The sequence below is a fragment of the Megalobrama amblycephala genome, linkage group LG14 (genome assembly GCF_018812025.1).
Source record: "Megalobrama amblycephala isolate DHTTF-2021 linkage group LG14, ASM1881202v1, whole genome shotgun sequence".
Lineage (NCBI taxonomy): Eukaryota > Metazoa > Chordata > Actinopteri > Cypriniformes > Xenocyprididae > Megalobrama > Megalobrama amblycephala.
Window position 1 is genome coordinate 20785520 of NC_063057.1, and position 27695 is coordinate 20813214.

Here is a 27695-nt window from a genome sequence, read left to right on the forward strand (position 1 = left end):
TATTAGCTGTGTGAACTTTGTAAATGCACTGTATTATAGTCGACAGCTCAGAGGGGGCAAGGAGCGCGAGATTTCAAGGGGCCGCAGCATGAATCGGTGCATAGTTAATGATGCCCCAAAATAGGCAGTTAAAAAAAATGAATTAAAAAAAATCTATGGGGTATTTTGAGCTGAAACCTCACAGACACATTCGGGGGACACCTTAGACTTATATTACATCTTGTAAAAAAACGTTCGATGGCACCTTTAAAGAATTGCGACTCTACAAGTATTGCTATTAACACTAGACCATGGGGAAACGTTGAATCATACACTTATACAGACAGTACATGAAGTTTAAGATGAGTCATATGTACAAAAACAGTTCATCACATCTTTCTAAGTTTTATTTCAGAAGCATCATACATTACAGTACTACATTTTCTTTAATAAATGATTAAAGACACAGTTTTTAACAGTCATTTGTTGCCACCTAGTGGCGAAACCATGTAAATGATACAGTCGTTATTTGAAGCGCCGTTTTCAAAAGGTAACTATTTTGATCGCTACCTTAGACATCAGTGATTATATTTGAACTATAAACATTTATCCCAGTACTTCTATGACCATTTGAAATATTATATCACAGAATAATGATACTCTGAGGTTGAAATAATAACTGCTCTCTCTGGATCAGCGGCAGCGCCAACACAGATATGAATGTTGCGATATGATTTTGTCAAAGGTTTAATAGACAGACGAATTTTTGTCATTTAGGATCACGTAGGTGTTTGATTCGAGATCGTGCAGCTCTACTGTCTTATACTCTCTTTCTCAGCAATGATATCTGAAGCAAAGCGTACATGAGCGTGCGGGCTTTTCAGTGCATTCATTACTATAACATTTTCATGAAGTGAAACATCGTCGCTACAGTGCTTCTCCCACACATCCCACCAGAACCGTTTTTGGGACAGTTTAAATCTATTTGTGGCAGTCAATGTTGATGTTGGAACAAAAGTGGGCAACTTCTGTCCACCTCGTCAATAAGCAAGGACTAAAATAAAGCAATTTAATTTAATTCGATTCTGGGTTGGAATCAATTTTAAAATCGTAAAAAAAAAAAAAAAAAAAATCGCGATAGTTAGGTCAATCGATTTTTTCTCCCAGCCCTGCTAGTATGTGTGTCTTTTTGAATGATTCAGTGAATGAATAAAAAAATAACACTCATAACAGTTATTTGCTTATGAAATGGACTACACTGGTCACATCATGTTTTTCTGTACAGTCAGTGAGGATATATTAATGCAAAGATGTGTTACATGGTCTTTTTACCAAACAGTCTTGTTATTGTTAACTAAAACTAAGACTAAAACTATTAAAAATCATTTTAGTTAATTCAAATAAAACTGAAATAAAATAAAATACAAATATTACATGAAAAAAACTTAAATGAAATTAGAAATAATGCCTTGACAACTAACTGAAATGAAATAAGTTTGTTGAAGTATTAAAATTACTAACACTAAAACTGAAATAAAATAAATGAAAGTCAAACAGAAATACAAAAATATTTTAAAAAAATTCTATATATATATATATATATATATATATATATATATATATATATATATATATATATATATATATATATATATATATATATATATATACAAACAAAAGCAAATTACTAAAACTTAAACTAAAAACTACAACAAAAAATAAAAATATAAAAAGCATTTTAACAAGGCATATTCCAAATATTAGTAAATACTACAGTAGCATATAAATATTACTAAGAGCACTGCTTTTTACCTAATCACATTCAATTCAGACTGCAAACTCACATTCAGACTCGAATTAAACACAAAATATGTGCCATGGCACTGTAGATTCAGCACTGTAAAGTGGTGCAGGAAACATTGAATGGACGTGTTCCAGTAACATTTGACAACCACAAAGTCACGATGCTTTTTGTATCCACCAAAAAAAAAAAGAGATGAACCAAAAGGCTCTGTCCTTCATCAGAAAAATAAAAACCAGTATATATACAGTATGTGTCTGCACACATCACTGTCCTTGACTAGGCATTGGAGTACAGAAGTGCACATTAAACACACACACAGGAAGATATACAGAGCCGACTAACAGAAAGAATCAGCTGGGGACCTTTGTATGTGTGTGTGTGTGCAGCTAAAGCAAGCTGAAAGTGCTGGCATGTTTTATTTAGAGAGAAAAAAGAAGAGGAACAAGAAAAAAAAAATGAGTGAACTGAATCCCCTTTTACTGCCAGGGAGAATTTTGGCAGGATAAACTAAGGACTCTCTCGTCCCTGGCAACAGTGCGGTCCAGTCTGTGGCCAAAACAACCCTGTTCCCAGTGTTACACACACACACACACCAGACACTAGTAAGCGATCATACACATTTAAACTCCCAACATGCCTGAAACATTCCCATCAGTCAACATTGACAATGGTCGTGGTTGGGGGACTTAATGGTTCTGGGCCATTACCACAAAGGTTGCAGGTTCAATCCCAATTAAGTGTGACCCAGGAACTGAAGTGTTAATGAGATCCCTGTTCTGATCAATCATCATTGTGCCTGAAGTAAAACACTGTCCCCAGGGGTCTCAAAGTGGAACTGTATCTAGAATTAGGGTACCATAGGAACCTCAAAATGCAAGAATCTACTAAATAGACATGTAGTCTTAGCCTCAGAGCGTTCGCTGACTGTCTGAAGAATGTTTTATGCAAAAATATCAAGAGTTATCTCAAAACTGTGAGCTTAAAGGCCTGTTCACACTAATGACGATAATTATAACGATAAAGATATCGTTTTACAAATCTTTCTATGATATCATTGGAATCACTTTCAGAAGGATTTTTATCAAGCTGATGAATGATAGATACATTGACAGCCAATCAGAATCTATCTTGCTTTAAAGAGCTTGAGCAAAATGGCCAAAATGAGCTTCAGTTTTATAATCCTGTAGGTATGAAAAAAATGAGAAACATTTGATATAGGGTTGGGGGGGGGGTGTGTTCACAAGAGTTTTGTGTACAGGGGTTTGAGTTAATACCACATGAGCTTAAACACTCCACAGCTACTCTAACAGTAATACTACATGAGCCCATAATACTCCAGCAGTATTAAGTAACACTCCACACCATCAAGGCTTGGAACGCATCGTACAGTTGCGTAAGACTAGTGAAGGTAAAGATGAAAATAAAGTTAAGAAATTAGACAGCTATGACGGATGAGCAATGCTCAAACCTGTTGTAATATAGCTGAAATCCACAAACCTGAGACCTAACAATTGATCAATTAATGTGCTAATTTACTGTGTTGCTTAAACTACATATGGTGCTAGGGTGGGGGAAATAATATTAGTAATAATAAATTGCACTTGTGTTGTATCTTTCTAGGGTACTTTCAGATTTTAGGAAGGGGTTCCCTATGAAGCAAATTTGTTTTTGTTAATTTGTTAGTACATTTTGGCATTAAAAAGTTTATTAAAAAACTGTTGGGCTAAATATGATTGATTGAGTGATTGATTAATTGGATTCATTCATTCATTCACATCCATACTCTCATTTTCTTCATTGTAAAATGGCAGTGACGCATGAAGGAAATAGGTTAGTATACATAAACCGGAAAATGTAACGCAAGAGCACGGCAAAAATTCCCATGCACACGTGAAATATTTCTTGTGAGGACAAAAAACTTATCTCGAGTGCACAAGAATGTTTCTCGCACCCACACAAAAGTCTGTATAATTTAAATTTTTGCAATTGTCCCTTTAGGGGCTTCGTAGTTTTTACATGTCATTCTCCTGTTTTAAACATATTTATGTCCAAAACCATTAACTCTTTCACATGTACGTTTAAAATATTCTGGCTGACCCCCCAGGGTGCTTTTTTCAAGGCGACCGTTATTTAGAACATATCACTTTAGTGTTTCCATTGTGACATGTGATTGCTTGCAGGGCTTAAAAACGAAAAAAAAAAATTAAATCGTTCCACTCCGAGCAGAATCGGTATTTTAACGTTTCTGTTTCAGCATTCCTTCATATTATAAACATTCCGAAACCGGTTTGATTAGAAAAAATAATGGTTAATAACATTATTTTATTTTTTTTTAATGTAGCCTACTTAATAATAATAATAATAATAATAAATACAGCATTTTATTTATTAAAAAACAAAGAGATTGTATTTGCCGTCTTAGCCAACAAGATTCTGTCCAAATGTAAACCTATTAAATGAAAGGAAAAACATTGGTTTATAAATTAAAGTATTTTTTCAAGATATTTTAATGTTTGCTGCATGGTTAAAAATACTGACACTATTCCTGAGAGGAAAAAAAGATAAGTCGCATAGGCCTATATGTTGCATTTTATTATTACATTCAGAAATAATGATAATGAAGTTATCTGTAAATAAAGTAAAATGTAAAAGTAGCCTAGCCTACGTAGCGTTGTTTATAATGTTTGTAAACATAAATTATGAACAAAACTGCTCTATATTATTTTACCTATCCACTTATTTACTCCACAACAAAACCTCTAAAATGAACAGTTGGACTATTCACGCCATTCCAGCTTCTATTGCTATATTTAAGGCGAGAAACAGGTTTATTTATTGGAAATAAAACTAAAGATGCAAAACGAATTAATTTAAAGTGAATCTGTAGCCTACCTTTCTCATTCGGCACGAATCCAACTGTTTTCATTTTCGAGACGAATGCTAAACTATTATTTATTATATGAGCTTTGTACTTTTCGGGCATTATCGTCGTAAAACATCATCCTTCATATAATAGCACAGTGAGGCGGTGGTCACGGGTGGTAAACGGCAGACTGTATTACATAATTGAATTGAGCAGTGTAGATTGTATTTTATTTTAATATTCAACAGGCTGCGATATCAAGTAAGCAATGCAATAATTAGTGTGCGCGCGTGAGGTGCCGGCGCGACCACTGGATTTGTTTTCCTTCTATAAGACAGTAAACTGTCTCCGTAATTTATGGTCATACAGGTAAAAGCAAGACATAATTCATACATTTACAAAAGACACAAATAACGAAAACAAGCAGAATGTCTGTTTCCTTTCCTAGATCTTTGGAGTGCGCCACAATTAACCACTTTCGTTTTGTTAATCTGTAGACCTAATTATTTAAGTGAAATATTTCACGTAGCCTATAGGCCTAAATATTCCCTTTTATTTTTTTTGTGTTATGTAGGTAGGCCTAGTTTTCTCCGTTCACAGAAGCGCTGCAGATGCGTGATGTGACGTTGAAAATTGTAGGCTACTATCCTGCAATTTTCGCTGGTTTCAAAACGCACAACAAGCTGCACATAACTTTACATTAATTTCACTTAAATGTAGGCCTAATACTTGACGGTTGGTGACATATATCATCGGAAAAACTAATGCCAGGGCATTGCCATTGTGACTTAACCTATGATGACTTGACAGCTGAGCTGAGCTGGGCATGCACTTTAAAGCATGAGCGCGGGCATTTCACTCATGTTGGATGCGTCAGCGTCACATTTGCATAGGCTATACTATTTGAATTCGTGATTGGTTGACTGCCAAATCAAAATATTAAACGGAACGATAAAAATTGATATTAACCGTTTAATGGCCATTTCAAATTAGCGTTTCTGTTCAGAACGATTAAATTTGATTTTGTTTCCGTTTCTGGTTACGTTCTGGTCAAAATTTCGTTTTCGTTTTCGTTCCTTGAACCAGTTCAGAGCCCTGATTGCTTGTCATGTGACACACCACAGCCACAATAGTGCTGTATTTATTTTTTTTATTTTTTATTCAAAATATTCAGAAATTTGTTAACTGTAGCATGAAATATCTGATATTCCAATTGTCAAAGAAGTGCAAGTGGATGTTTTTTTGTTGTTTAAACACCTTTATAATGCCACAGTCCAGAGAATCGTATCTGTTGGATTTACAACACATGAATTTATACTTCTCCCAAAATACATGAAAGTAAGTGAACAGGTGAACTGGGAGGAGAATAGAGTAAACTTACGTACACAATGTGTTAAAGTTACTTACACAATGTGTATCTGATATGAATAAAACATGTTGTCTAATTATAATGGAAAGGATTGTTATTGCCACTTCCATAGACATTAGTGTGTATTTTACAAACTGTAAATGTATTGTTTTGTTAATGCTTAATTTAATACACAGTAGTGGTAGTAGTAGTAGTGTGTATTTAAATGTCTGAAACCTAAAATAAACATTATGTGGTTGAAAACACTGCATATTTGTGATATATAAAAAGCGCTGAACAGTGGCTTTGGCTCAGCACCAGCCAAAGTGCGAAAGCACATTTGAATTTAGCAGTCGATCATGTGATGCACTGACCATTCTAATCACACCGGTGTGATTGTACGCATCAAAGGGTTAAAACTTTGCATCCAAAACAATGCTAATACATCAAAAATCCAGCCAATAAGATCTTGTTCATTCTTGTGTTGTCAGCAAAAGTGAAGGAAATGTAGTCTTTCTCGACTCTGCCAGCGACACATTCCTTGGCTGTTGAGAGCGGTTCATGTTTAATCGTGTTGCGACACTGGAAACTTTTGACAATCCCAGGCAAAGAGGTCAGAACCGTCACCCTCAAAGTGTTTTCTACATCCGTACGTGGCAGGACTGCTGACGTACGGTCTGAAAGCCCGAGCCTCACCTGAGACAGATAAGACAGGATAAAACCACGAGGCGTACAACCGCCTCAAGAGCTCCGTGACTGTCCGTACTCGTGCTGAGATTCGCTGACGGGCGGATTCCATAATATCATCATATTGATGGACAAAACGAACCGCCCTTAACGTTTTACATCTCGTTTCACTCTAAAAATGTGTCACATTATGGAAGTATAACAGCTTTAGAATACCATTTTCGTGTTGACTGTAAATGAAAACGAGTTGAATGCCAATTATTCTCAGATTCCATTTTTGATCTGTTATACGAGACAGACTGTCCAATGCCCTACAGTTATGGACTTAATACCATGAAAACACACACATATATATATATATATATATCTGTTAGAATACATTTCAATACATTAGCATAGCACATCTGCATTTGGCCTTAGAGGACACACACACACACACACACACACTTGTATCATTCTGTGGCTGTGCTACGTGTCCAGGGACTGAAAAGGATGCACACACAAACGCATCCATTCATCTTGTGAGCATGTAGGCGTGCGTATGTGTGTGTGTGACGGACTTCAAAGGCAGACAGGAATACATCTTTACTAAAGAACCCCAGCTGCTCAGGGCCATTTAGCCCTGGACCGCTCTCGCATCACTCAATCAACAAGGGACAGTCTGTTTCTATGTGTGTGCGTGTGTGAGGACCGTTCTAAATTGCAGCCCGGCTCTGATAAACAATTCCTGCTCTTCACCTCTGGGTGCATTTATATTCTACGCTTCGTTCTAGTCTCACACACAGACACACACACACACACACACACAGGCGATCAGTGAGGCCGTCTGTTCGGAAGCACCTCCCTGCTGATGCTCAGGCTATGGCGGCCAGGCAGGGACATACGAGGGGCGCAGGACGCGACGTCCCACTATGAATTGGCACAGCATGTGTGTGAACGTAGATTACACCGCTGAGACTGCAACTCAGCGGAGTTATCCACTCTTGCTGGGATGTGTGCAAGTGTGACTACTTTTCCACTGGGTGCTGGTGCCCAATCTGTAACAGTTCGGTACATTTCCACCGAAGAAAAGTTGTATCTGGGTTGAAAGAATATTACAAGTCTTAAACCATAAAAGCACTAACATCAGTGGCCAAGGGGGTAGAATATTGTCCTCACTGCGTGAAGCTAACAAAACCACAACTCAAGATACAAAAATAGATTGCTTCCAATATAATCCAGTTGTCTACACTGCTGCGATGCAACTTGGCGGAAGTGTGGCATGCAAAAAAATAAATAAATAAATAAAAAATTACTCCAGCCACTTTATATTTAGTCTATCTTTATCTCTTTATATATATATATATATATATATATATATATATATATATATATATATATATATATATATATATATATATATATATATATATATATATATATATATATATATATGATTAATACAAATTATGATTAATACAAATTATTTTTATATATTGTAAATTAGGGCTGGCCATGATTTTTCACATGGAAAGTAGAAACCTTGAAAAAAGAAAAAAGAAAACACTGTTATCAGTCAAATTCATCTTTACTTTGTTTATTTTGTGTTATGCTTTAGCCAGTGAATCAAACCATTGAATACAACAATTACAATGATTGAGACAACAATTGTCTGAATTGAGAAGAAATTATATTATTTTATATTATTCTATACAGTGATAAAGGCTGTGTCGATTAGCATTGTATTATAAGTATACATTATCCTTACGAAAAGAACAAAGACTCAAAGAACACGAATAAACCATATACTATTTGTCACAATGGTGTGTTAATTCTCTTCATGTTTAATCAGTCGAAGCGTATCTATCTGCATTTTATTCAGCTAAAGCGATGTCTTTGTCCATATTAGGGATTTCCTGGAATGTCAAAATTTTAATACTTCTATGTGTCTCACTTGTGGAGTTTCTGTGTCGAGTATGAATGAAACAAATTACATGAGAGGGTTTAGCGCTCTACAATGACATTGCCCTATTTTAGATAAAAATACAACAAAAATATTCCTCTCTAAAGATATTTGAAGTAAAAATCCATAAGTTTTTATCCAGATGAGCAAATTTTTTGACTAAAAGCCTCAAGGGATCCAAATATAACAAAACAAAGAAAGGCGTCAGCAGTTGACAGGTTAAGATATATTTCCCGTTTCAAGACTAGCAAAATAATTGCAACTTAGGGTACGTTTACACGACAACGATATGCTTAAAATGGAAAAGTTTTTCCTATGAGTTTTCAGCGTACAGACAACACCATTGTCAAAACGATCCCCATTCACACGAATCCGTGAAAACGACAAAAAACTCTATATTCTGCCGGCAGGCCATTAGATGGCGATGAAACACTATAGACTGAACATGTAATACGCATGTGCATGATGTCATCGTCTTCACAGATTTGCGTTTTTGTTGTTTACAAAGAGGCCGTTTTCAAAAACTTGCACTTTGAAACTCGTTTTCAAAAGTTTGCGTTTTCAGGCCACCAAAACACCATTCTTTTTTAGTTGAAAACAGTGTCGTGTAAACAGCCCCTTACTCTCTGTATAGTGGCGAGATAAAGGACACGGAGGTTGGTGAACAGGTTGGTGGTTTTGCCCCCTTTTGCACTCACTGTTGGTAGAGACTGTCCTCTTATCGGACGACATGATTTTGCATTCTTCTGCTTTATGACAGATGGCAGCGTTAAGGTGCAATACCGTCACCTATTGTAATTTGGAATGTCAAGCAAGTGGTGGCACTGGATTATTTACGTGTCATTGTGTCATATGTGTACTATTCGTTTTAAATATTTTTATCGCAAGATATCGTCACACTCTTACAATAGGTAAGAATTTTTGCAAATAATTAACACGATATCGATATTTTATGTTTTGAATATCACGGTTATCTTCAATACCGGTATATCATGACACCCCTATTCTAAATATTTATTGCATAAATATTATGTTTTTATTTTTTTATGTATATTAATTTTATATATGATATGCGTGAATTAAATTTTATTTGTTAAATGAATAAAGTTCAGATGTTAAAGCAAGTTCCCAAAAATAAGTGTTATAAGTGGTATAAGTGCTTAAAGAAAAGCTAAATAAAGACTGCAATGTGTCATGTTTGCTTGTGGGCAGGTTATGTATTAAACTAGTTGTTTGTGTCAGCGGAAAGTCATGGAAACTGAAGTTAAGTGTGTGCAAACTGGAGTGAGATCTCACGTTATCTAATATTGTGTGTATGTGTTGCTTTAGGACACTTCAAATTGAGTCCTGTTAACTGTCACACTTTTCTTAATATAATCCACCCATTAATTGGTCATTTCAAAAGGTGGAAAAACTGTCCTTGTGGGGGAGAAAATGGAAAGCCAAATCCTTTTTTAGAGAAAATCTGTTCTAATTGGTGGACGCCACAGGGAAAGACAGTGCCAGAGAGACAGGCGGGAAGTTAACGCTCACCTTGCGACTTTGTTGGTGGAGAAATCTTTCAATACCGTCTAATTTAACAGCCGGAGCCACGCACAGACGACCTTTTCCTAAATTAAAATGGGTTAGAGTGGAGCTGAAGGCTAGCGGCGGCCATTACGGCCCAGCGGCTGTGTCAGAGGCCTTGATGAAGCTGGACCTGAGAGAGGCACTCTAACTGCAGCTAACTGAACTACAGGAGCACTCATCACCGCGTCTGAAAGCCAATCACACACCTGAGCTCTGGCGGAGATACCCGTTGCAATGCCTGTGTGTGCGCAAGAGAGTACAGGACTTGAGTAATGCTCTCCCACTCGGCCCTGACTCATCCTCCATAAGAGTGAGAGGATGGGCGGCATTGTGAAAGTGTACATGCCATCTTCCTGTCTGAGTGTTAACAACTCCACAGAACCGAGGTTAACGCCTACGCTTTAGCGCTATTCTGAAACCAAGCGAGCTACTTTGCTGTCTACCGCCTACATAGGCACCATCGGAACCGAAACTGAACCTCATAAGTGACTGATTTGGAACATTACTGCACTCTATGTTCATATTTATAAGGAGCGGACATGGACGCCATAACAATGTCGTAATTATGAGTGGGAAACTCTTCTCAGACTTTCTGAGTTGAGGCCGTGCATATTATACTACCACAGTGGAAGCTAACTGGCATTGATCAGAATTGTGTTTTAATTATTAATGTTGACGATAATTAGTTTGTATGCATTTTACAAACTGTTTATGATGAATAAAGCTAAAGCTAAACCAAAAGCTAACCAAGAAAACACACCTCATTTAGCCGGTGAATGAGGAATCATACTAGTGCAACCTAGTCTTGCGCAGCCAGACCTTCAGACTGATGGACTCCATAGCAGCTTTCATTGGCCAAATGCCGTCCAGAGGCCGTCTGATTGACACGTAAAGCAACTGTTCGTTTTGTTCCGCGTCATGTTTAGGGGCGTGAAAATGTAACGTCAATGTCCCTACAATAACAGACCGGTGTGCAAAACTCTTGGATGTATTTTAAAGAGTCTATGGCGAGAACTTCTAGCGTTTGATCCCGATAAGCGCTTATTGTCACAGTTGTAAATACAACAGCGTTCTTCTTCCAAGATGGGGTTTGGCATCGTGGCATCTTTGTTTCCAGGCGGACCGCTAAAGAACGCGACACACTCGTTTCCCTTACACAATCACATGGCGACTTTGAAAAGTGTGCCATATGCATCAGACGTTGTCATCAGTGGTCCGTCTGAGGCTGGGACTAAGCTTCATAGAGCTTCGAATCTTTACAAATCTTTTGTTTCGAATCAGTGGTTCGGAGTGTGTATCAAACTGCCAAAGTCACAAGAAATTTCGAAATGCTTCGAAACACTTATGACGTAACGAAACCTCGTTTACTGAAATCACGTGACTTTGGCAGTTTGAGACACGCTCCGAACCACTGATTCGAAACAAAAGATTCGTAAGGCTTCGAAGCTTCATGAAGCAGTGTTTTGAAATCACTAGATATTGTTGAATAAAGTTATTTTGTTTTTGTGCCGCACAAAAAATATTCTCGTCAATTCATAACATTAAGGTTGAAGCACTGTACTCACATGAACTGTTTTAAATACGTCTTTAGTAACTTTCTAGGCACTGAAAGTGTTAAATATCTTGCTGTCAATGGAGGCCCCGCTGAAGCATCAGATTTTATCAAAAATATCTTAATTTGTGAACTTGATAAACGAAGGTCTTATGGATGTGGAACGACATGAGGGTGAGTAATTAATGACAGAATTTTCTTTTTTGGGTGTACTAACCCTTTAATAGCACACATAGGGGCCATTCACACAAAATTCTACAAGGTTTTCCTTTTGCAGTATCTTGCGCTCAAGTGAACAAACTTTTCTAGAGCCCCATTATGCTATTTTAAAGGTTCCTAATTTTGTTTTATTTTGAGAGATTGAGAAAGATATGGATGGAGGATCCAAGGCAGAACCAAAGAGACAGGAAGTGAAGAAGCAAAACAGGAAATCAGAGGCTCAAGCTAACACTTTACACATGTGAGCAAGTTTACATGACACCCTTGTGCTGCGATGGCGTGTGTTATGCATTAAAGACAGGAAACGCACGCTACCTTTGCTCTGTGGTGGGTTCTGACTGCGATCTCGCAGTATGTTGATCTGGTAGACGGCTCCATACGGCTCAAAAAGCTCCTTTAACTCTTTCTCGGACCAGGATCGAGGGATCTGACCCACAAACATCTTAATGGCGTCCGGATCAGGCTGGTCTGAGTGTTCCAGGGCGCCGTTCATCTTCCCAGCTGTACCGTTACTGCAGAGAGAGAGAAAAATCAAGCTTAATGGAGTGTAAACCATGGTCTGAAAACACTGGAAGATGTAAAGGAAGGTGGTGACTGAGAGAGGTTGGTCTCCAAGCTCACAGCGAGATCAAATTTGGGCCGGACAGATCGACAACTGCTCCTCATTAAAGCAGGAAGACACTGAGACACAAATGCTGATTAAAATCACAACAGTGTTATTACACTCAGCATGTGTGCTGTATTGTTTGTGTGTGTGTGTGTGTGTTGATGTTGTGCTTACAGTCCTGAGCAGGTACACATCTGACTCTGTTCTAGGTTTAATAAGCTCTATCGCCATGAAAAATAACTTTGACTTGTTCCCCTTTTTTGATAAAACAAAGAAAACACATGTTTACAGCACATTTATAATGGGCGCCTACTGGGCAAGCATCGCAAATGATAAATATACACAGTGTTTGAAAGTACAAGTATCATCCAAAGATTGAGATTATTGTGATGAAATTGCTTACTAAACTTGTCTGTGGAACATTATACGCAATTTGTCAACTCATGTCATGACGATGTAAAGCCAAATTTGCCTATAAAGTAGTTGCATCGATAACAAAACTTTTAATGACAAACATTTATTTCATCTAATACACTTGCCCTGAAAATCCCATTTTGATTTGTGTATACAAACTGAGAGATGAGCCTAAATTATTTTAACAGCATGTCACAAATGCTGTTCATAGAACTGCAGCACGAACTGAGCTCAGAATTTTGCCATCTTGAGCGACTGACTTTACCAGAATTTAACAAACTTGTGACATGATAAAAATGGCTAAGCTGAGTCAAGGTGTGAAACAGATCTGTGTGACCCCTAGACGCCCATGATACTGGTTCAACGAGTTCATGAGGAATTTCATGCGCTTGTTTCAGTTCCAGATGAAAGCACTCAAAGAGAGAATTATCGACCCACCACACACACACACACACACATATACATACACACACACGCATTTCCTTTTTTTCCCAGCTTACAAATAACAAAACGAGTGAACCAGCCTGGACAAACAACAGTCTACTCGATTTTATTTCAGTTTGTGTTTGCTGATCGAAGGCCAACCTGCCTGTTGCCCTTCAACTGATATGAAAATAAATGAAAATCAAATAAATAAATACTTCTATCTTCAGTGAAGAAGTGTAATAATTTCCTCATGAGACTAATTATCGCGCTAAGCATTCTGTGAGGAAGCCTTCTCCGCCTGTTTCAAGATAACTGCTCAAATTTCTTCCCTTCGAAACATGCATCACTCCAAGGACATTTTGACATGAATTAAGCACTATTCTCTGTACAAAGAAGAAATGATTTCTTTTCTCAGTAAACTGTGCCAGTCTGTCAGTGTCATCAAAAGCTCATGTTCTTGAGGAAATAAGTAGATCTGAGGAAATGGCATACCCTTAAAGGGAACATAACATACAATAACATAAATACCTTCCATACATAGCCTTCATGACATACATATGAAATTTGATATAATATTTTATAGTATATATAATAGTGATATAATATAATTGATATAATAGTGATATAATATAAATTATATAATAGTGCTGTCAAATTGATTAATCACAATTAATCACATCTAACTTAAAAGTTTGCAAATATATGTGTGTGTGTGTGTGTGTGTGTGTGTGTGTGTGTGTATACACACACATAATATAAGCAGTTAACACATAGTTAAACTTTTTTGTATATGTCTGTGTGTATATATATATATATATATATATATATATATATATATATATATATATATATATATATATATTACAAATTTTATGTTAGATACACACACATAATATAAGCAGTTAACACATAGTTAAACTTTTTTGTATATGTCTGTGTGTATATATATATATATATATATATATATATATATATATTTACAAATTTTATGTTAGATGCAAACATAAAAGTTGTACATATATACAGACCTTTTATGTTAGATAAGATTAATCGATTTGACAGCACAAAAAAAAAAGAAAAAGAAAAGACAAACTAAGCTGCATAAAAGCCAATCAGAAATCACCATAATTATGGCAATAAATAAATAAATAAATAAATACTGGAAAACATATAAAAATTTAAAAATAAAATGTTAATAATGAAGTATTGCTTAAAAAAACTGACAAAACACTTTTATATTTGTTAGTTTCTAATTAATAAATGAATGTCAATCAAATATATTAAAGCTGTGTTAAAGAGTACAAAAAATGTAGAATATGTGTAGATTTGGGTAAGTATATAGAATTACCCAGTACACAAATCGGTTGAATCCATCCTGAGGCCTGAGGCCAAGATGGGTCTATCTATCTATATATATATATATATATATATATATATATATATATATATATATATATATATATATATTCTCTTTAAGCCGATGAAGTGATTTGTCATTCTATTCAAAAGAACAAGGCGTAAGTTAAAGATCAGCAACAGATAAAGAGAAAAGGTTGGAGGTAGAGAAAACAGACACAGACCTCTGGACTCGATTCATCCATCTCTTGCAGAAGGACCCTATTCTCTCCGCGGAGACGCCCAAGTCTTTGAGCGACTTAAAGGACATTTCTGCATGCACGGCGGGAAAGCCGCCCTCTCGGGTCCCCACAGCAACCGCTGCTCAGCTACCCCCACCCCAATAAATCCCCCGGCAGTTACCACGGTGATAAGGGTGCCCCTTGCCGCTGATCAAAAAGCAATAATGGCGAAAAAAGCGAGCATGACACGGGCAGAGGCCAAGAGCCAGAAACTGACTCTGATACAGAGAGAGAGGGATGGGACTGCGAGTGTCAGGGTGTTGTGCGTGTATGTGTGCGCTTGTGTGTGTCACAATTAGTAATTGTTTCGTTCGACAAGGCCCGGCTACAGGAATACAAAGGCACAAGTCACAGGAAGCCTGTAACAGTGTGCTGTAGGACACTCGCACACACTGGCCTGGGGTTGGGAATCAAGAACCGGTTCTTAAACAGTTCCATTTAAAAAAAAAATGCTGGAATCGAATGAATTCCAGAAACAGTTCTGACAAACATCTGAAAGTGATTCCAATGATATCGTTTCTCTGTGCCGCTATCGTTATAGCTGTGGTGTGGACTCTTAGAAAGATTTTTAGGACTACATCTTTATCGTTATCATCCTCGGTATGAACGGGCCTTAAGGAGAGAAGCCACTGACAATTTAAACACATTGTCCTTTATTTGGACCATCTTTCTTTCACTCAACTGTGCTGACAAGGTAGAGAGAGAGAGAAAAAGAACCAACACAAGGTGAAAATAAAAGTGTTTTTGTATGTGTGTGTGTTTGTCTGTCTGAATGTAAGTCCTAAGGCTCAGATTAAGTTGTCAAGTGGATCCACTACTGCCATAGCATTCTATCTCTCTCTCCCCTTCTTTCTACCCACTTCCCTCTCAATTTGAGTCAATTGTCTGCCTTAATGGCTTAACTAGACCTTCCATCAGCCTGGGCTGCTCTTAAGGTGTGTGTGGGGGGATTGCTGATGTAAGGAACTCTGATAGGCCGCAGGCTCACAGACAATCACTCACTCATGTACTTACAAGCAAGCACAATAACACTGCAAGCCAGCAAGGCAATCATTTGTGCATCTAAAGACAGCCTGGTTGGTTACATAAACGCAATATAACAAATTATGGTTGGAGACAGTAATGGTTAGACTGAGGCTGTTTCAGGCCTGAGCATCCTCTATAAACGGTTAATTTAAAATGTGTTAATATATATATACAGTACAGTCCAAAAGTTTGGAACCACTAAGATTTTTAATGTTTTTAAAAGAAGTTTCGTCTGCTCACCAAGGCTACATTTATTTCATTAAAAATACAGTAAAAAACAGTAATATTGTGAAATATTATTACAATTTAAAATAACTGTGTACTATTTAAATATATTTGACAAAGTAATTTATTCCTGTGATGCAAAGCTGAATTTTCAGCATCGTTACTCCAGTCTTCAGTGTCACATGATCCTTCAGAAATCATTCTAATATGCTGATCTGCTGCTCAAACATTTATGATTATTTTCAATGTTGAAAACTTGGTACTTTTTTTTTCAGATTCCTTGATGAATAGAAAGTTCAGACGAACCTGAAATACAAAGCTTCTTAGCATTAAAACCGTTCAAAAGTTTGGGGTCATTTTTTATTTTTATTTTTTTGAAAAGAAATTAAAGAAATGAATACTTATTCAGCAAGGATGCATTAAATCAATCAAAAGTGGCAGTAAAGACATTTATAATGTTACAAAAGATTAGATTTCTAAACACTTTCTTTTGAACTTTCTATTCATCAAATAATCCTGAAAAAAAATATTGTACACAAATATTTTGTACAATTGTACACATATGTTTATAGCAGCAGATAGCATATAGAATATTTCTGAAGGATATGTGACACTAAGACTATATGATGCTGAAAATTCAGCTTTGCCATCACAGGAATAAATTACTTTGTGAAATTATTCAAATAGAAAACAGTTATTTTAAATTGTAATAATATTTCACAATATTACTGTTTTTACGATTTTTAATTAAATAAATGTAGCCTTGGTGAGCAACGAAACTTCTTTTAAAAACATTAAAAATCTTAGTGGTTCCAAACTTTTGATGTATGTATATATATATATATATATATATATATATATATATATATATATATATATATATATATATATATATATATATATATATATATATATATATATATATGTGAAGAGTTTGGTTCCAAAACGCGATTTTGCCCAAAAAAATGCGATATCCGTCGTGTTATTCTGTTAAGTTTCACGACAGCATCAAACTTCTGTCACGGCCCCCAAAACTGAATCATGAACAGTTTTTAAAAGCCGTTTTTAATACCTATGTACTCGGAAAATGTGTTTATTTTAACTGTGCGGTGGCGCCAGATACCCTTTAATCAGAAATGAAAAACAGAGACATAATTAATTTATATTTATATGACTCGTTGAGTTCATTTTAGGAGCGACGACCATGTATTTTTAGTCAAATGCCTGTATATAAGATTAGTATTGACAAAGTTCAGAGGTTGTCATATATGTGAATCAACTTGTATTTGTGAATCAACTTGTGTTGTGTATTTTCAATATGAAAAATAACTTTTATATTGATGGATTAACTGCATTTTGGAAAAAAAAAAACGTGTCATGGATTTATTGCATTTTGGGGGGAAAAAGATTTGAATTTTTAATGTTTTTATAACCAAAAGATGCTATGTGAATGTTTGAAACAGAAAATAGTGGTTTTCATCTTGCCACTTTCTTAGTAAAGAAAACACATTTTTACTCAAATTAACACTCTGAGGTCTAAAAACGCGCCGGCGCGTTTTGCAGGTTTTTTTTCACATTGCAGCAAAACAGACTTAAAATACTGTCATTTTTTGTCATAGAGACATAAGTAATACATCAATTGAAACTATAGAATATCTCCTTTTATTTGTATACACTCAGAGTAAAAACAAAATGTTGTGCTTTTTGTAAAATAAAGAAAACTAACATGATGCGTGATCTCTCATCTCCCTCTGAACGAAGTCCAATCTGATAGTTCTCAGAAAATGAAGTGTAACTTAGTGAATACTAATCACAAAAAATTCATACTTATGTCTAACAAAACGTTGAAATGTCAGGTTTTAAATCGTGCAAGTCAAATCGAAAACAAACATTCTGTGTTTATGTAATCTGTATGAAAAGAGAGCCATGTCAGAAGTCCGTGATTCAGCTCATTACCCACTAATGCGGCCACGCCCACGGAGCCAGCGCTATTCACAGGCAAATTCAGAGACAACACATGCATTCATCATCTCAATCGTGTATTTATTGCCTTGAAAATTGTTTATCTGGATGAAAAAGCCATGGTTAGCGATCTCTGGAAGACATTCAGTAAATTCCTGTTTGTTTTCTTCTATTGATAAGTTTTAAGTGAGTTTTTGTTTCTTTAGCGCCCTCCGGCTGTAGTATGAATTGGTAAACACCATTCATGGAATATCGTCTTCTTCTTAGGTGAATTTGTGGACTAAAATGCACAGAGCGCCCTCCGGCTGCAGTCTGAATTGCAAACACCAGCGCTCATAGAGATAACAATGAATATTAAATAAAAAATAACTCCTCTGTATAGAAAATTGACATAAACATATGAGAATCCTATATTTCTCCAAATGTGCATGCTTTTAAACTAAAAGCCTATATTCAGACTCTTTGCATCACAGAAATACATTATATTTTAAAGTATAATGTAAAACCATTATTTTATATTGTAATAAAATTTTTCTGTATGTTTCATATACCATGATGAGCTTGAGACATCACAGAAGTTTTTTTTCACAGCCTACCTGACTGAAATGCCTCATTAATATGCAAGTTTTTTCAGGTCATTACTATTCAATTCTTTTGTCTTCACAGGTGAGAATGAGCCATTATTCATGGAGATTCACGCCTCCTCGCATACCGTGTTTCTTGGCAAAAAGTGTCTTACAAAAACTAAATCAGTATATTGTTATAAATGAAAGAGTAGTCAGCATAATTTTTACATAATTTTGAAGCAAAAACTCTAGTCTACAACCTTCAATACCCAAAAGTCTTGTGAACACAGATTTAATATACTTTTATTGGCCTTATATCAGTGACTTAAGTTTTTTGTTTTTTCAGTAACCACGCATAAACGTTATTCCTTCAAAAACACAAACATGTACACACATGTTCCTCACATATTATGGTAGCCTAGTTTGTGCTGAATACAGTGTAATGACACTTATGTCATTAATATGTTTATGAACAACTGAAAAAAGCACAAATGTCAGGGCATGTCAAAACTTCTCCAGGCCCCAAATCAGCCTCAGACTCCAGAGGGTTAATCAAAATGGATTTATAGTGTTTTGGAACCAAACTCTTCAAAATTTATTTATTTATATGTATGTAGTTATTTTATTTTTATTTGCAAGGATATGGGGGTATTGCTACACCATTTACTGTATTAACCCTAATTAAGGCAAAATGGCAAAAAAAAAAAAAAAAACCTTCATATTTGCTTACTTTTTGTTCAATTATATCATATTGTGTTATTGTGTGCATAATTTAGTAAACCAAATTAGTAAATTGTGTCATGAGAACAATTTGTTAATTCATGGCCATGTTATACATATTTTTTCCACATGTCATGTGTAAGGCTCCATATATATATACACAAATTATATATAATTCATTGCCATGTTATACATATGTCTTCCGCATATCATGTGTGAGGCTATATATATATATATATATATATATATATATATATATATATATATATATATATATATATATATATATATATATATATATATATATATATATATATAGTATATTTTATATATATTTATATATTTCATATTTGTAATATTTTTTATATTTTATATTCACAAATTATATATACATACTGTGTGTGTGTGTATATGTATATTCATTTATGTTATTCAGTGATCAAACACTTCATCTGTGTGGCTAGTTAAAGTATGTGGACCTGAACATCTACAATGAGAGAAATATAATAAATACAGTTATATAAAGGTACAGTGTGTTAAAAAAAAATGTCACAGTGGGCTGATAGGGAGCGAAAAGAAGGAAAAAATGCAAGTAGACTGTGAAAATGAAACTAATTTGGATACAAAATCCCTCTTCCACCCATTCCACACACATTAGTTGACAGGCAGCTGGGGGGAAGTCGCAAACCTGTAATTTCCTCGGTTTAAAAAAAGCACAGCTGACAAGTATGTGTATGTGTATGTAAGCAGGAGAGAGTGGGAAAGAGTATGAAAACGTGATTTTTACTTATTTTTCCAATCATCACTAGAAGTTAACACCGCCTGTCTGACAGCTGTGCTGTCGTATCTCTCCCTCGCTGGCGACAGGTGATGCTTTAATTCCACTCATCAGTTAAGCTTTATGATCCTAATTAATCTCATTGGTCATAAAAACAAGGCGTTCTGCTCCGAGCGCTGAAAAATACTCAATCCATCCACACTTAATAGGGAAGATTTATCTCTGTTTCTCCATGGTTCATTTATCGCTTTATTTCTCTGTCTTTCTTTCAATGTGTCATAATTCAGAGCTTGTCAGTCACATTTATGATGAGGAAACCATCCGTTCAGTGACCCTGTATGCTAAATGTCCCATTTGGTGTCGAATGTGTGAAAATCAAATATTTATGACTGAGACAGTTCATTCTGCGATTTTGTTTTAGCACATAATGGCTTTGTCGAAAAACCTAGTGAGCTGCCTTGTTCGGCATAGTAAGAACGTACAAATAATCAAATCATACATAATTGGTCATCATAGGCAAGTACAAAAATTTTTTGGCCTCTTTGGCATGTACAAATATCCATTTCGAATGCATTTATAGGGTTCGCAGGTACATCTTCAAGTTCAAACTACATATTTTGGGTGTCGTAGGAACATATGAACATTTAAACAATACGATTTTTTGGGCATTACAGTCTGTTTGAACATTCAAATCATTTTAGGCGTAATTAACACACCATTGAGACAGTATTATGGTTTATCTGTGTTCTTCAAGCCATCTTGGGTATTTTCATAAGGATAATGTATAATGCAATGCCAATCGACATCTCTGTATATAATACTATAATATAATTTATTTTTCATTTCTATTTGACTGACAGCATTAATTTTTTTTAGATATCGAGATATACTGTTATTGTGAATTATTTTGGCCACGATAACTGTGTAGTAAAAAGTTTGATATTGTGACAGACCAAATAGTCAAATATTCAAACAGTGCACATTGAGGCATAAAAGGCTGTGCGAATGTTGTATGATGCACAAACTGTAATATTGGAAATTTTTTGGACATCATATCCCAATGCAAAATTAAACTGTACACATTTTTAGTCATTGCAAGCTTTGCGAACATTCAAAAGGTACACATTATTAGGTGACGTAGCCACGTACATGCTTTCAATTATTGGGCATCATCTGTATGAAACTGCATTCAATCTTGTCAATCTTTAAACTTATGATGCCCAAAAATGCTGTCTAGATAGGCAGCTTACTAGGATCTGAAACAGCCAATGATGAGCATTTGTCCTTTCATATGTCCTGACCAAGGTAAGTAGACTTAACCACACACACACATTTTTACACATCAAGGTCAGACAGGCAGTGTGACTCCAGGAAGATATTTCCTGTCATCACGTTCGTCAATTGTCAGGGAGATCAAACTCCGACTATATTTAGAAAAAAATCACCTAGGACAAACTGTTTCCTGTATAAATCACATACAAAGTCAGTCAACAACAAAGAAAACCTACAAAAAAAAAAAAAAAAAAGAATCATTTTTCAAGGTCTGAGCGGAGATATCTCCTAGCAGTCAAAATCACACAGCCAGAAAAACATGCCAGCTTAACTGCGAAGAATGACAGGCATCGGCGCGTGCGAGTGAGCGCATGTGTGAGATGTACAAAACTCTTCTGTTAATCACTCCACTTGTTAAAAGTGTGAAGGGGAGGTGGGTGCTATAGAAGTTTCCATGGTAACTCTTGAAACGCGAGGAGCCGATGTGATAAATGTCACACTTGCTAATGAAGCAGCGAGCTGGAGAGATGCTGCGCTAACGAGGAGACACACACACACAAACCATAAAAACACAATAACAGCCTCGATTTATCGAGAAACATTTTTAACTCGCTCCATAAAAACTACATTACTTCAATTTAAAATGACGACCCCCCCAGAGCACTTACTGGTGGACAAGCTAAAATAAATAAATAAAAAACTCTGGGTTCTGAACAGTTTTATTGAATTTTTCAAAGCTGGTAAATTATAAAAATGACAAGAAATCAAAATTGACCTTATTTACTTTCTTGATAAATGTCCCTTGTCTTATTCTGCGCAATTCATCAATGCGTGATGTTTTGAAAAACAAAGAAGTGTTCATACTTTTCCTCCTCTAAAACTTTCTAAAAATGTATCTTGATGAAAATGTGGGCAGTAAAAACAGTATAAACCAATATTATCATAGCCTAACAATCATAAGCCGATCAAATTTGTGATGGATAACAAGCCCTACATTATTATCATTAAAGGGATAGTTCACGCAAAAATAAAAATTATCCCATAATTTACTCACCCTCATACAGAAGAGGATTAGGGCCAAGCAATAATAAAAAAATAAAACCATCTCAAGATTAAAGTTGTTAAATTTCGAGAAAAAAGTCGAAATAAAATGTTGAGAATAAACTCGTTAAATTACGAGAAAAAACTCATAAAATTTCGAGAAAAAAGTCGAGATAAAATGTTGAGAATAAACTTGTTAAATTACGAGAAAAAAATCGTTAAATTTCGAGAAAAAAGTCTAAATAAAATGTTGAGAATAAACTCGTTAAATTACGAGAAAAAACTCGTTAAATTTCGAGAAAAAAGTCGAGATAAAATGTTGAGAATAAACTCGTTAAATTACGAGAAAAAACTCATTAAATTTCGAGAAAAAAGTCGAGATAAAATGTTGAGAATAAACTCGTTAAATTACGAGAAAAAACTCGTTAAATTTCGAGAAAAAAGTCGAAATAAAATGTTGAGAATAAACTTGTTAAATTACGAGAAAAAACTCGTTAAATTTCGAGAAAACAGTCAAAATAAAATGTTGAGAATAAAGTCATTAAATTACGAGAAAAAAATCATTAAATTTCGAGAAAAAAGTTGAGATAAAGTGTTGAGAATAAAGTCATTAAATTACGAGAAAAAAGTCGTTAAATTACGAGAACAAATTCGTTAAATTATGGGAAAAATGTCGTTAAATTCCGAGAAAAAAGTCGAGATAAAATGTTGAGAATAAACTCATTAAATTATGAGAAAAAAGTCGTTAAATTACGAGAACAAATTCTGAAATGAAGCAATGCGTTTTTGTATAAAAAATATCCATATTTATAACTTTATAAACTATAAGTTGGCCGGTAATGGCTGTATGCAAATCTAGTTCCAGCGGAAGAGTGAGCTCTTTAAGCCAGTGATTATAAAGTTATAAATATGGACATTTTTCTTACAAAAATGCATCACTTCACTTCAGAAGGCCTTTATTAGCCCCATGGAGCCGTATGGATTACTTTAATGATGGATGGATGTGCTTTTTTGGGCTTCAAAAAAAAAAAAAAATGGCACCATTCACTCCCATTTTAAAGGTTGGAAGAGCCAGGATATTTTTTTAATAAAACTCCAATTGTGTTTGGCTGAAAGTCATATACACCTAGGATGGCTTGAGGGCGAGTAAATTATGGGATAATTTTCATTGTTGGGTGAACTATCCCTTTAAGTTTGATTCGGCTATAATGTGTCGTGTTACAGAAATTAAATATGTTGCACGTTACTGCATGTTGCAACATATTTAAATGCATTCCAAAATCCTTTTCATATCTTTAATAATGTGCAAACACTCAAGTTTATGCAACAATATATCATTTATTTTAATTGGAAAGGTGCATAGCAAAGACATAGGCCTAGTAGAAAAAAAGCTCCATCACGCAACTAAAATTTGTTGATTTGTGACAAAATATGAACTAATTCTTTAATCACTGACTAATATTGCACTGAATAATAAAAAGTCAAATCAAAGTAACACAGTGATTTTTTGTTAACGTGTAATACTGATGTGATAACCCAAATATAATTAAGAACGGACAACAATGGAAAGCTATTGTCAGAAAATATCAGTCAAACCAATTATTAGCCTATAGTTTATTCTGATTTTGTGGTTGATTTCCACCCTTTCCATCAAACAAACTAATCCATCTTAAAGTATGCATGTACACACAACTCCCATCCTCTTACAGAGTGCTGAAACAAAGCAGCTGTGTTTCCTTGCAAATGTTTATGGACTGAAGTGCTTAAGAGGAAAAGTGCTCCGCAAATGACACTACACATTGCGCACTTAAACTCGCGGCTCCAAACACTTTTGCTGCTGAAAGCGGCTTGAGTTGAAATCTGAGGCAACAGTGTGACAGGATTGCCAAAATCCTGCCAACACTACCATGATTTTTTATTGCCTCCCTGTTGCTATGGAAACAGGGTGGAGCTGGGGATGAGCGACTGTTGGTGCTGCGAATGACTGGTTGGGCCGTCCGTTCATCTCCAAAAGACACACACACAGGAAGTGGACGCTGTGTTATGGGCTGTCATCCAGTACTAGAGGGGTTTGACTCGGTGTCAGCATGCATGTCGAGCAGTGTGTGTGTGTGTGGCTGGCAGGCATGCGGCAGGTGCAGAAGGTGGAGTATATCAAACATCAGGAGCAATCATAATGACCAGAAGTTGGACCACCATCAAACTTCTGCAGGTCAGCACATCCTGGCCCGCGGCTCACCTGTGTTTGTGTGTGTGTGAGCATCTGGATGGCAGGTCCTTCATCTGACAACACCCCATCTGCTCACCAGTCTCACTCTCAATTCTTCTTTATCACCCCTTTATTTCCTTTACAGTCCGTAAATCTCTTATATAACGTCTCTGAAACTATTGGCAGTTTGAACATGGGGTCTTTACACTGCTTAAAGCTTGTAAGAATTATCAAAAATGAAAATTTTGATCACATTTGCTAATAAAAGTGTTAATTTGGGTTCAGGAAACCTTTTTAAAAACACTTCAAGTGGTGCAAATATTACACACTTCACCTTTATAGACATATTCACAAAATACTTTTTATTAAAATAAATGGCATTTTAATTAAAATGTATTGTATTGTTTAGTATGTGGGTCAATGACAAATAAGAATGATCAAGATAAAAGAAAGGACAAACCTTTTAAAATCTAGTTTAAAACACACATGCCAGGATCTTAAAAATTTATTATTGTATTCATGCTGGAAATTTTTTTATACCATTTTCAACAAAAGTTTCAATTCAAGTGACTCTAAAAATGTGATGTGCTGTAACCATCAAGTAAAAACATTTTCCTTACACCTTGAATATATGAGTGTACACATCTTAATCATTATTTTTTAAAAATATTTTCAAGGTAAAAAGTAGGGTTTTTTTTTTTTTTTTTTTTTTTTTTTTACACAAATGTGATCCTGGACCACAAAACAAGTTGCACGGGTATAAATGGGTCAAAATTATTGATTTTTCTTTTATGCCAAAAATTACAAGGATATCAAGTAAAGATCATGTTCCATAAGGATATTTTGTAAATTTTCCTACCATAAATATATCAAAAATGTATTTTTGTGAGTGGATATGCATTGCTAGGGTCTTAATTTGGACAACTTTAAAAGCAATTTTCTCACTACTTTTAATTAATTTTTTTTTTTTTTTGCACCCTCAGATTCCAGATTTTTGGCCAACAATTGTCCTATCCTAACAAACCATACATCAATAGAAGCTTATTTATTCAACTTTCAGATGATGTATAAATCTCAATAAAAAAAAAAAAAAAAAAAAAAGGTTTCAGGGTCGCAAATATCGTGAATTATTCACTGAGAAATATCATTACATGTATATCATTTTTAGGAAGTCATACAACATTTTTTTTTTATACTTTATAATATCTGAACAAAACTACTTCTCCAGATGTTTGTTTGTTTGTTTAATTATTTATTAAAAGATTATGCCAAACTACAAAAGGATTGATGCTATTTTCATTTTTTTATTCCTATTTATTTATTTATTTATTTTTATAAATAACTGTTTATAATAGAAGATAATAGAAAAATAACAGAAGAATATTATATATCAGGACAGATCACTGATTTTATTCTGCCCAAAAATATCCAAATTAAGAAATTTGCACTTTTAATCTAGATTTGAATAAATTAATATATCTGAACAAACAAAATGAGTGTCATGTCAGCGACCCATGTGGTTTGTACAAATTATGTGGTTCACCCCAGAGTTTCCTGTTTACTCTTCTCTAAACAGCTCTTTTATAAACATAGAGAGGATTCTTTGCAGAAAATACTGCAGATTGCCAAGCACAAAAGAAAACATTTGATTTGCTCCAGTGACACGTGGAGTTAAATTACTCCTGCTTGTGAACTAAACCACAATGCATGCCTTCAATCGTCTGCAAAACGCAGAACAGATGAGCTGTCTTTCCTCAGAGGAAGAGTGAGCCACGCTCCCTTTATTCGGTCATGTCTTCCTCTCTGCAGGTGCTCCCATTCTTAGGACATTCAGACCCTTCCAGATGCCTTAATTAGACCAGGCCTAACTTCATCACGGCTCGCCAAGTACTACACGCTGCTAGAGCGATCATTTAAAAACCAAATGGGAATGGAGTAAAGCATGTTGGTCTAATTCAAAAACGTCAATAAACGAAATGAACAAAGCTGCGCCCATGCTGTGCAGTAGCACGTATTTCCCCGGGCGTCGTAGATGTATCAGGACGGTGAGTCACGGCAGGATTAGCCAACGCCGCGAGCTAATCTTTCACGGCCTTATTGTTCTTTCTCCCTCCGCTTTTAATTCCTTTCGTCTGTCACGAGTGCCGAGGAGCGTCACATATCTCGGTCTGTCAAAAACAAAATGCCAAAAAGATGGCCGCTAACTGCCAGTCAGCATCTGTGTGGAACGTTCAGGAGTGACTAGCTTTGCAAACAAACACAAGTTCTCCCATAAAGCCGTTTATTAGGGAGGTGTGTAAAAACGCGCACAACTTTCATTAGGGCGCATTAGGGGAGGTGTTCATTTTCATTACCGTTTATGGGACGGAAAAACACCGTCATTAACATCTGAACAGATGGCGGAGATGAGATTAGATGTCTATCTCTCAAGTTCTCCTTTCGCAAGAACCACCTCCGTGTTTTCACGCTCGTCTGTGAGAACAGAGTGATACTCGCAGGAGAGGAAGTAGAGCGAAAAGGGAAGGAATAAACGCACACGCGGGGCGAAAAGAAAAGAAAACATGCGAGTAATAAAATAAACAGCGGTAAGCGAGCTTGACGGGATTGAGCTCTGTTGAGCAGCGTGAGCTGGCCAAATTACTCCGGCGAGGACCGCAGCATCACACACACACACACAATGCTATGACCCAAAGAGAATGAAAACGCTCTGAACATTTGGCTTCAGAGGCCGTAGCCGAAAAGCACCATATGCTGACAATATGTCAGAGGGGAACCAAGCACACACACACACTTCATTTCCTATCTCTCCACTAGTGATGTAATAAGCTCCGATGCTTACGTACAAAATA

The 27695-nt window shown here is 35.6% G+C and overlaps 1 protein-coding gene across 29 annotated transcripts in view; it reads right to left on the bottom strand.

The window, feature by feature from the left end:
- celf2 (cugbp, Elav-like family member 2) overlaps window positions 1-27695 on the bottom strand; it is a 177092-nt gene that overhangs the window by 48295 nt on the left and 101102 nt on the right. For all 29 annotated transcript variants that reach the window (XM_048157403.1, XM_048157415.1, XM_048157395.1 and 26 more), the window contains one exon: window positions 12279-12475. In XM_048157403.1, the coding sequence (XP_048013360.1) occupies window positions 12279-12475 (197 nt within the window). The remainder of the gene's footprint in view (window positions 1-12278; window positions 12476-27695) is intronic.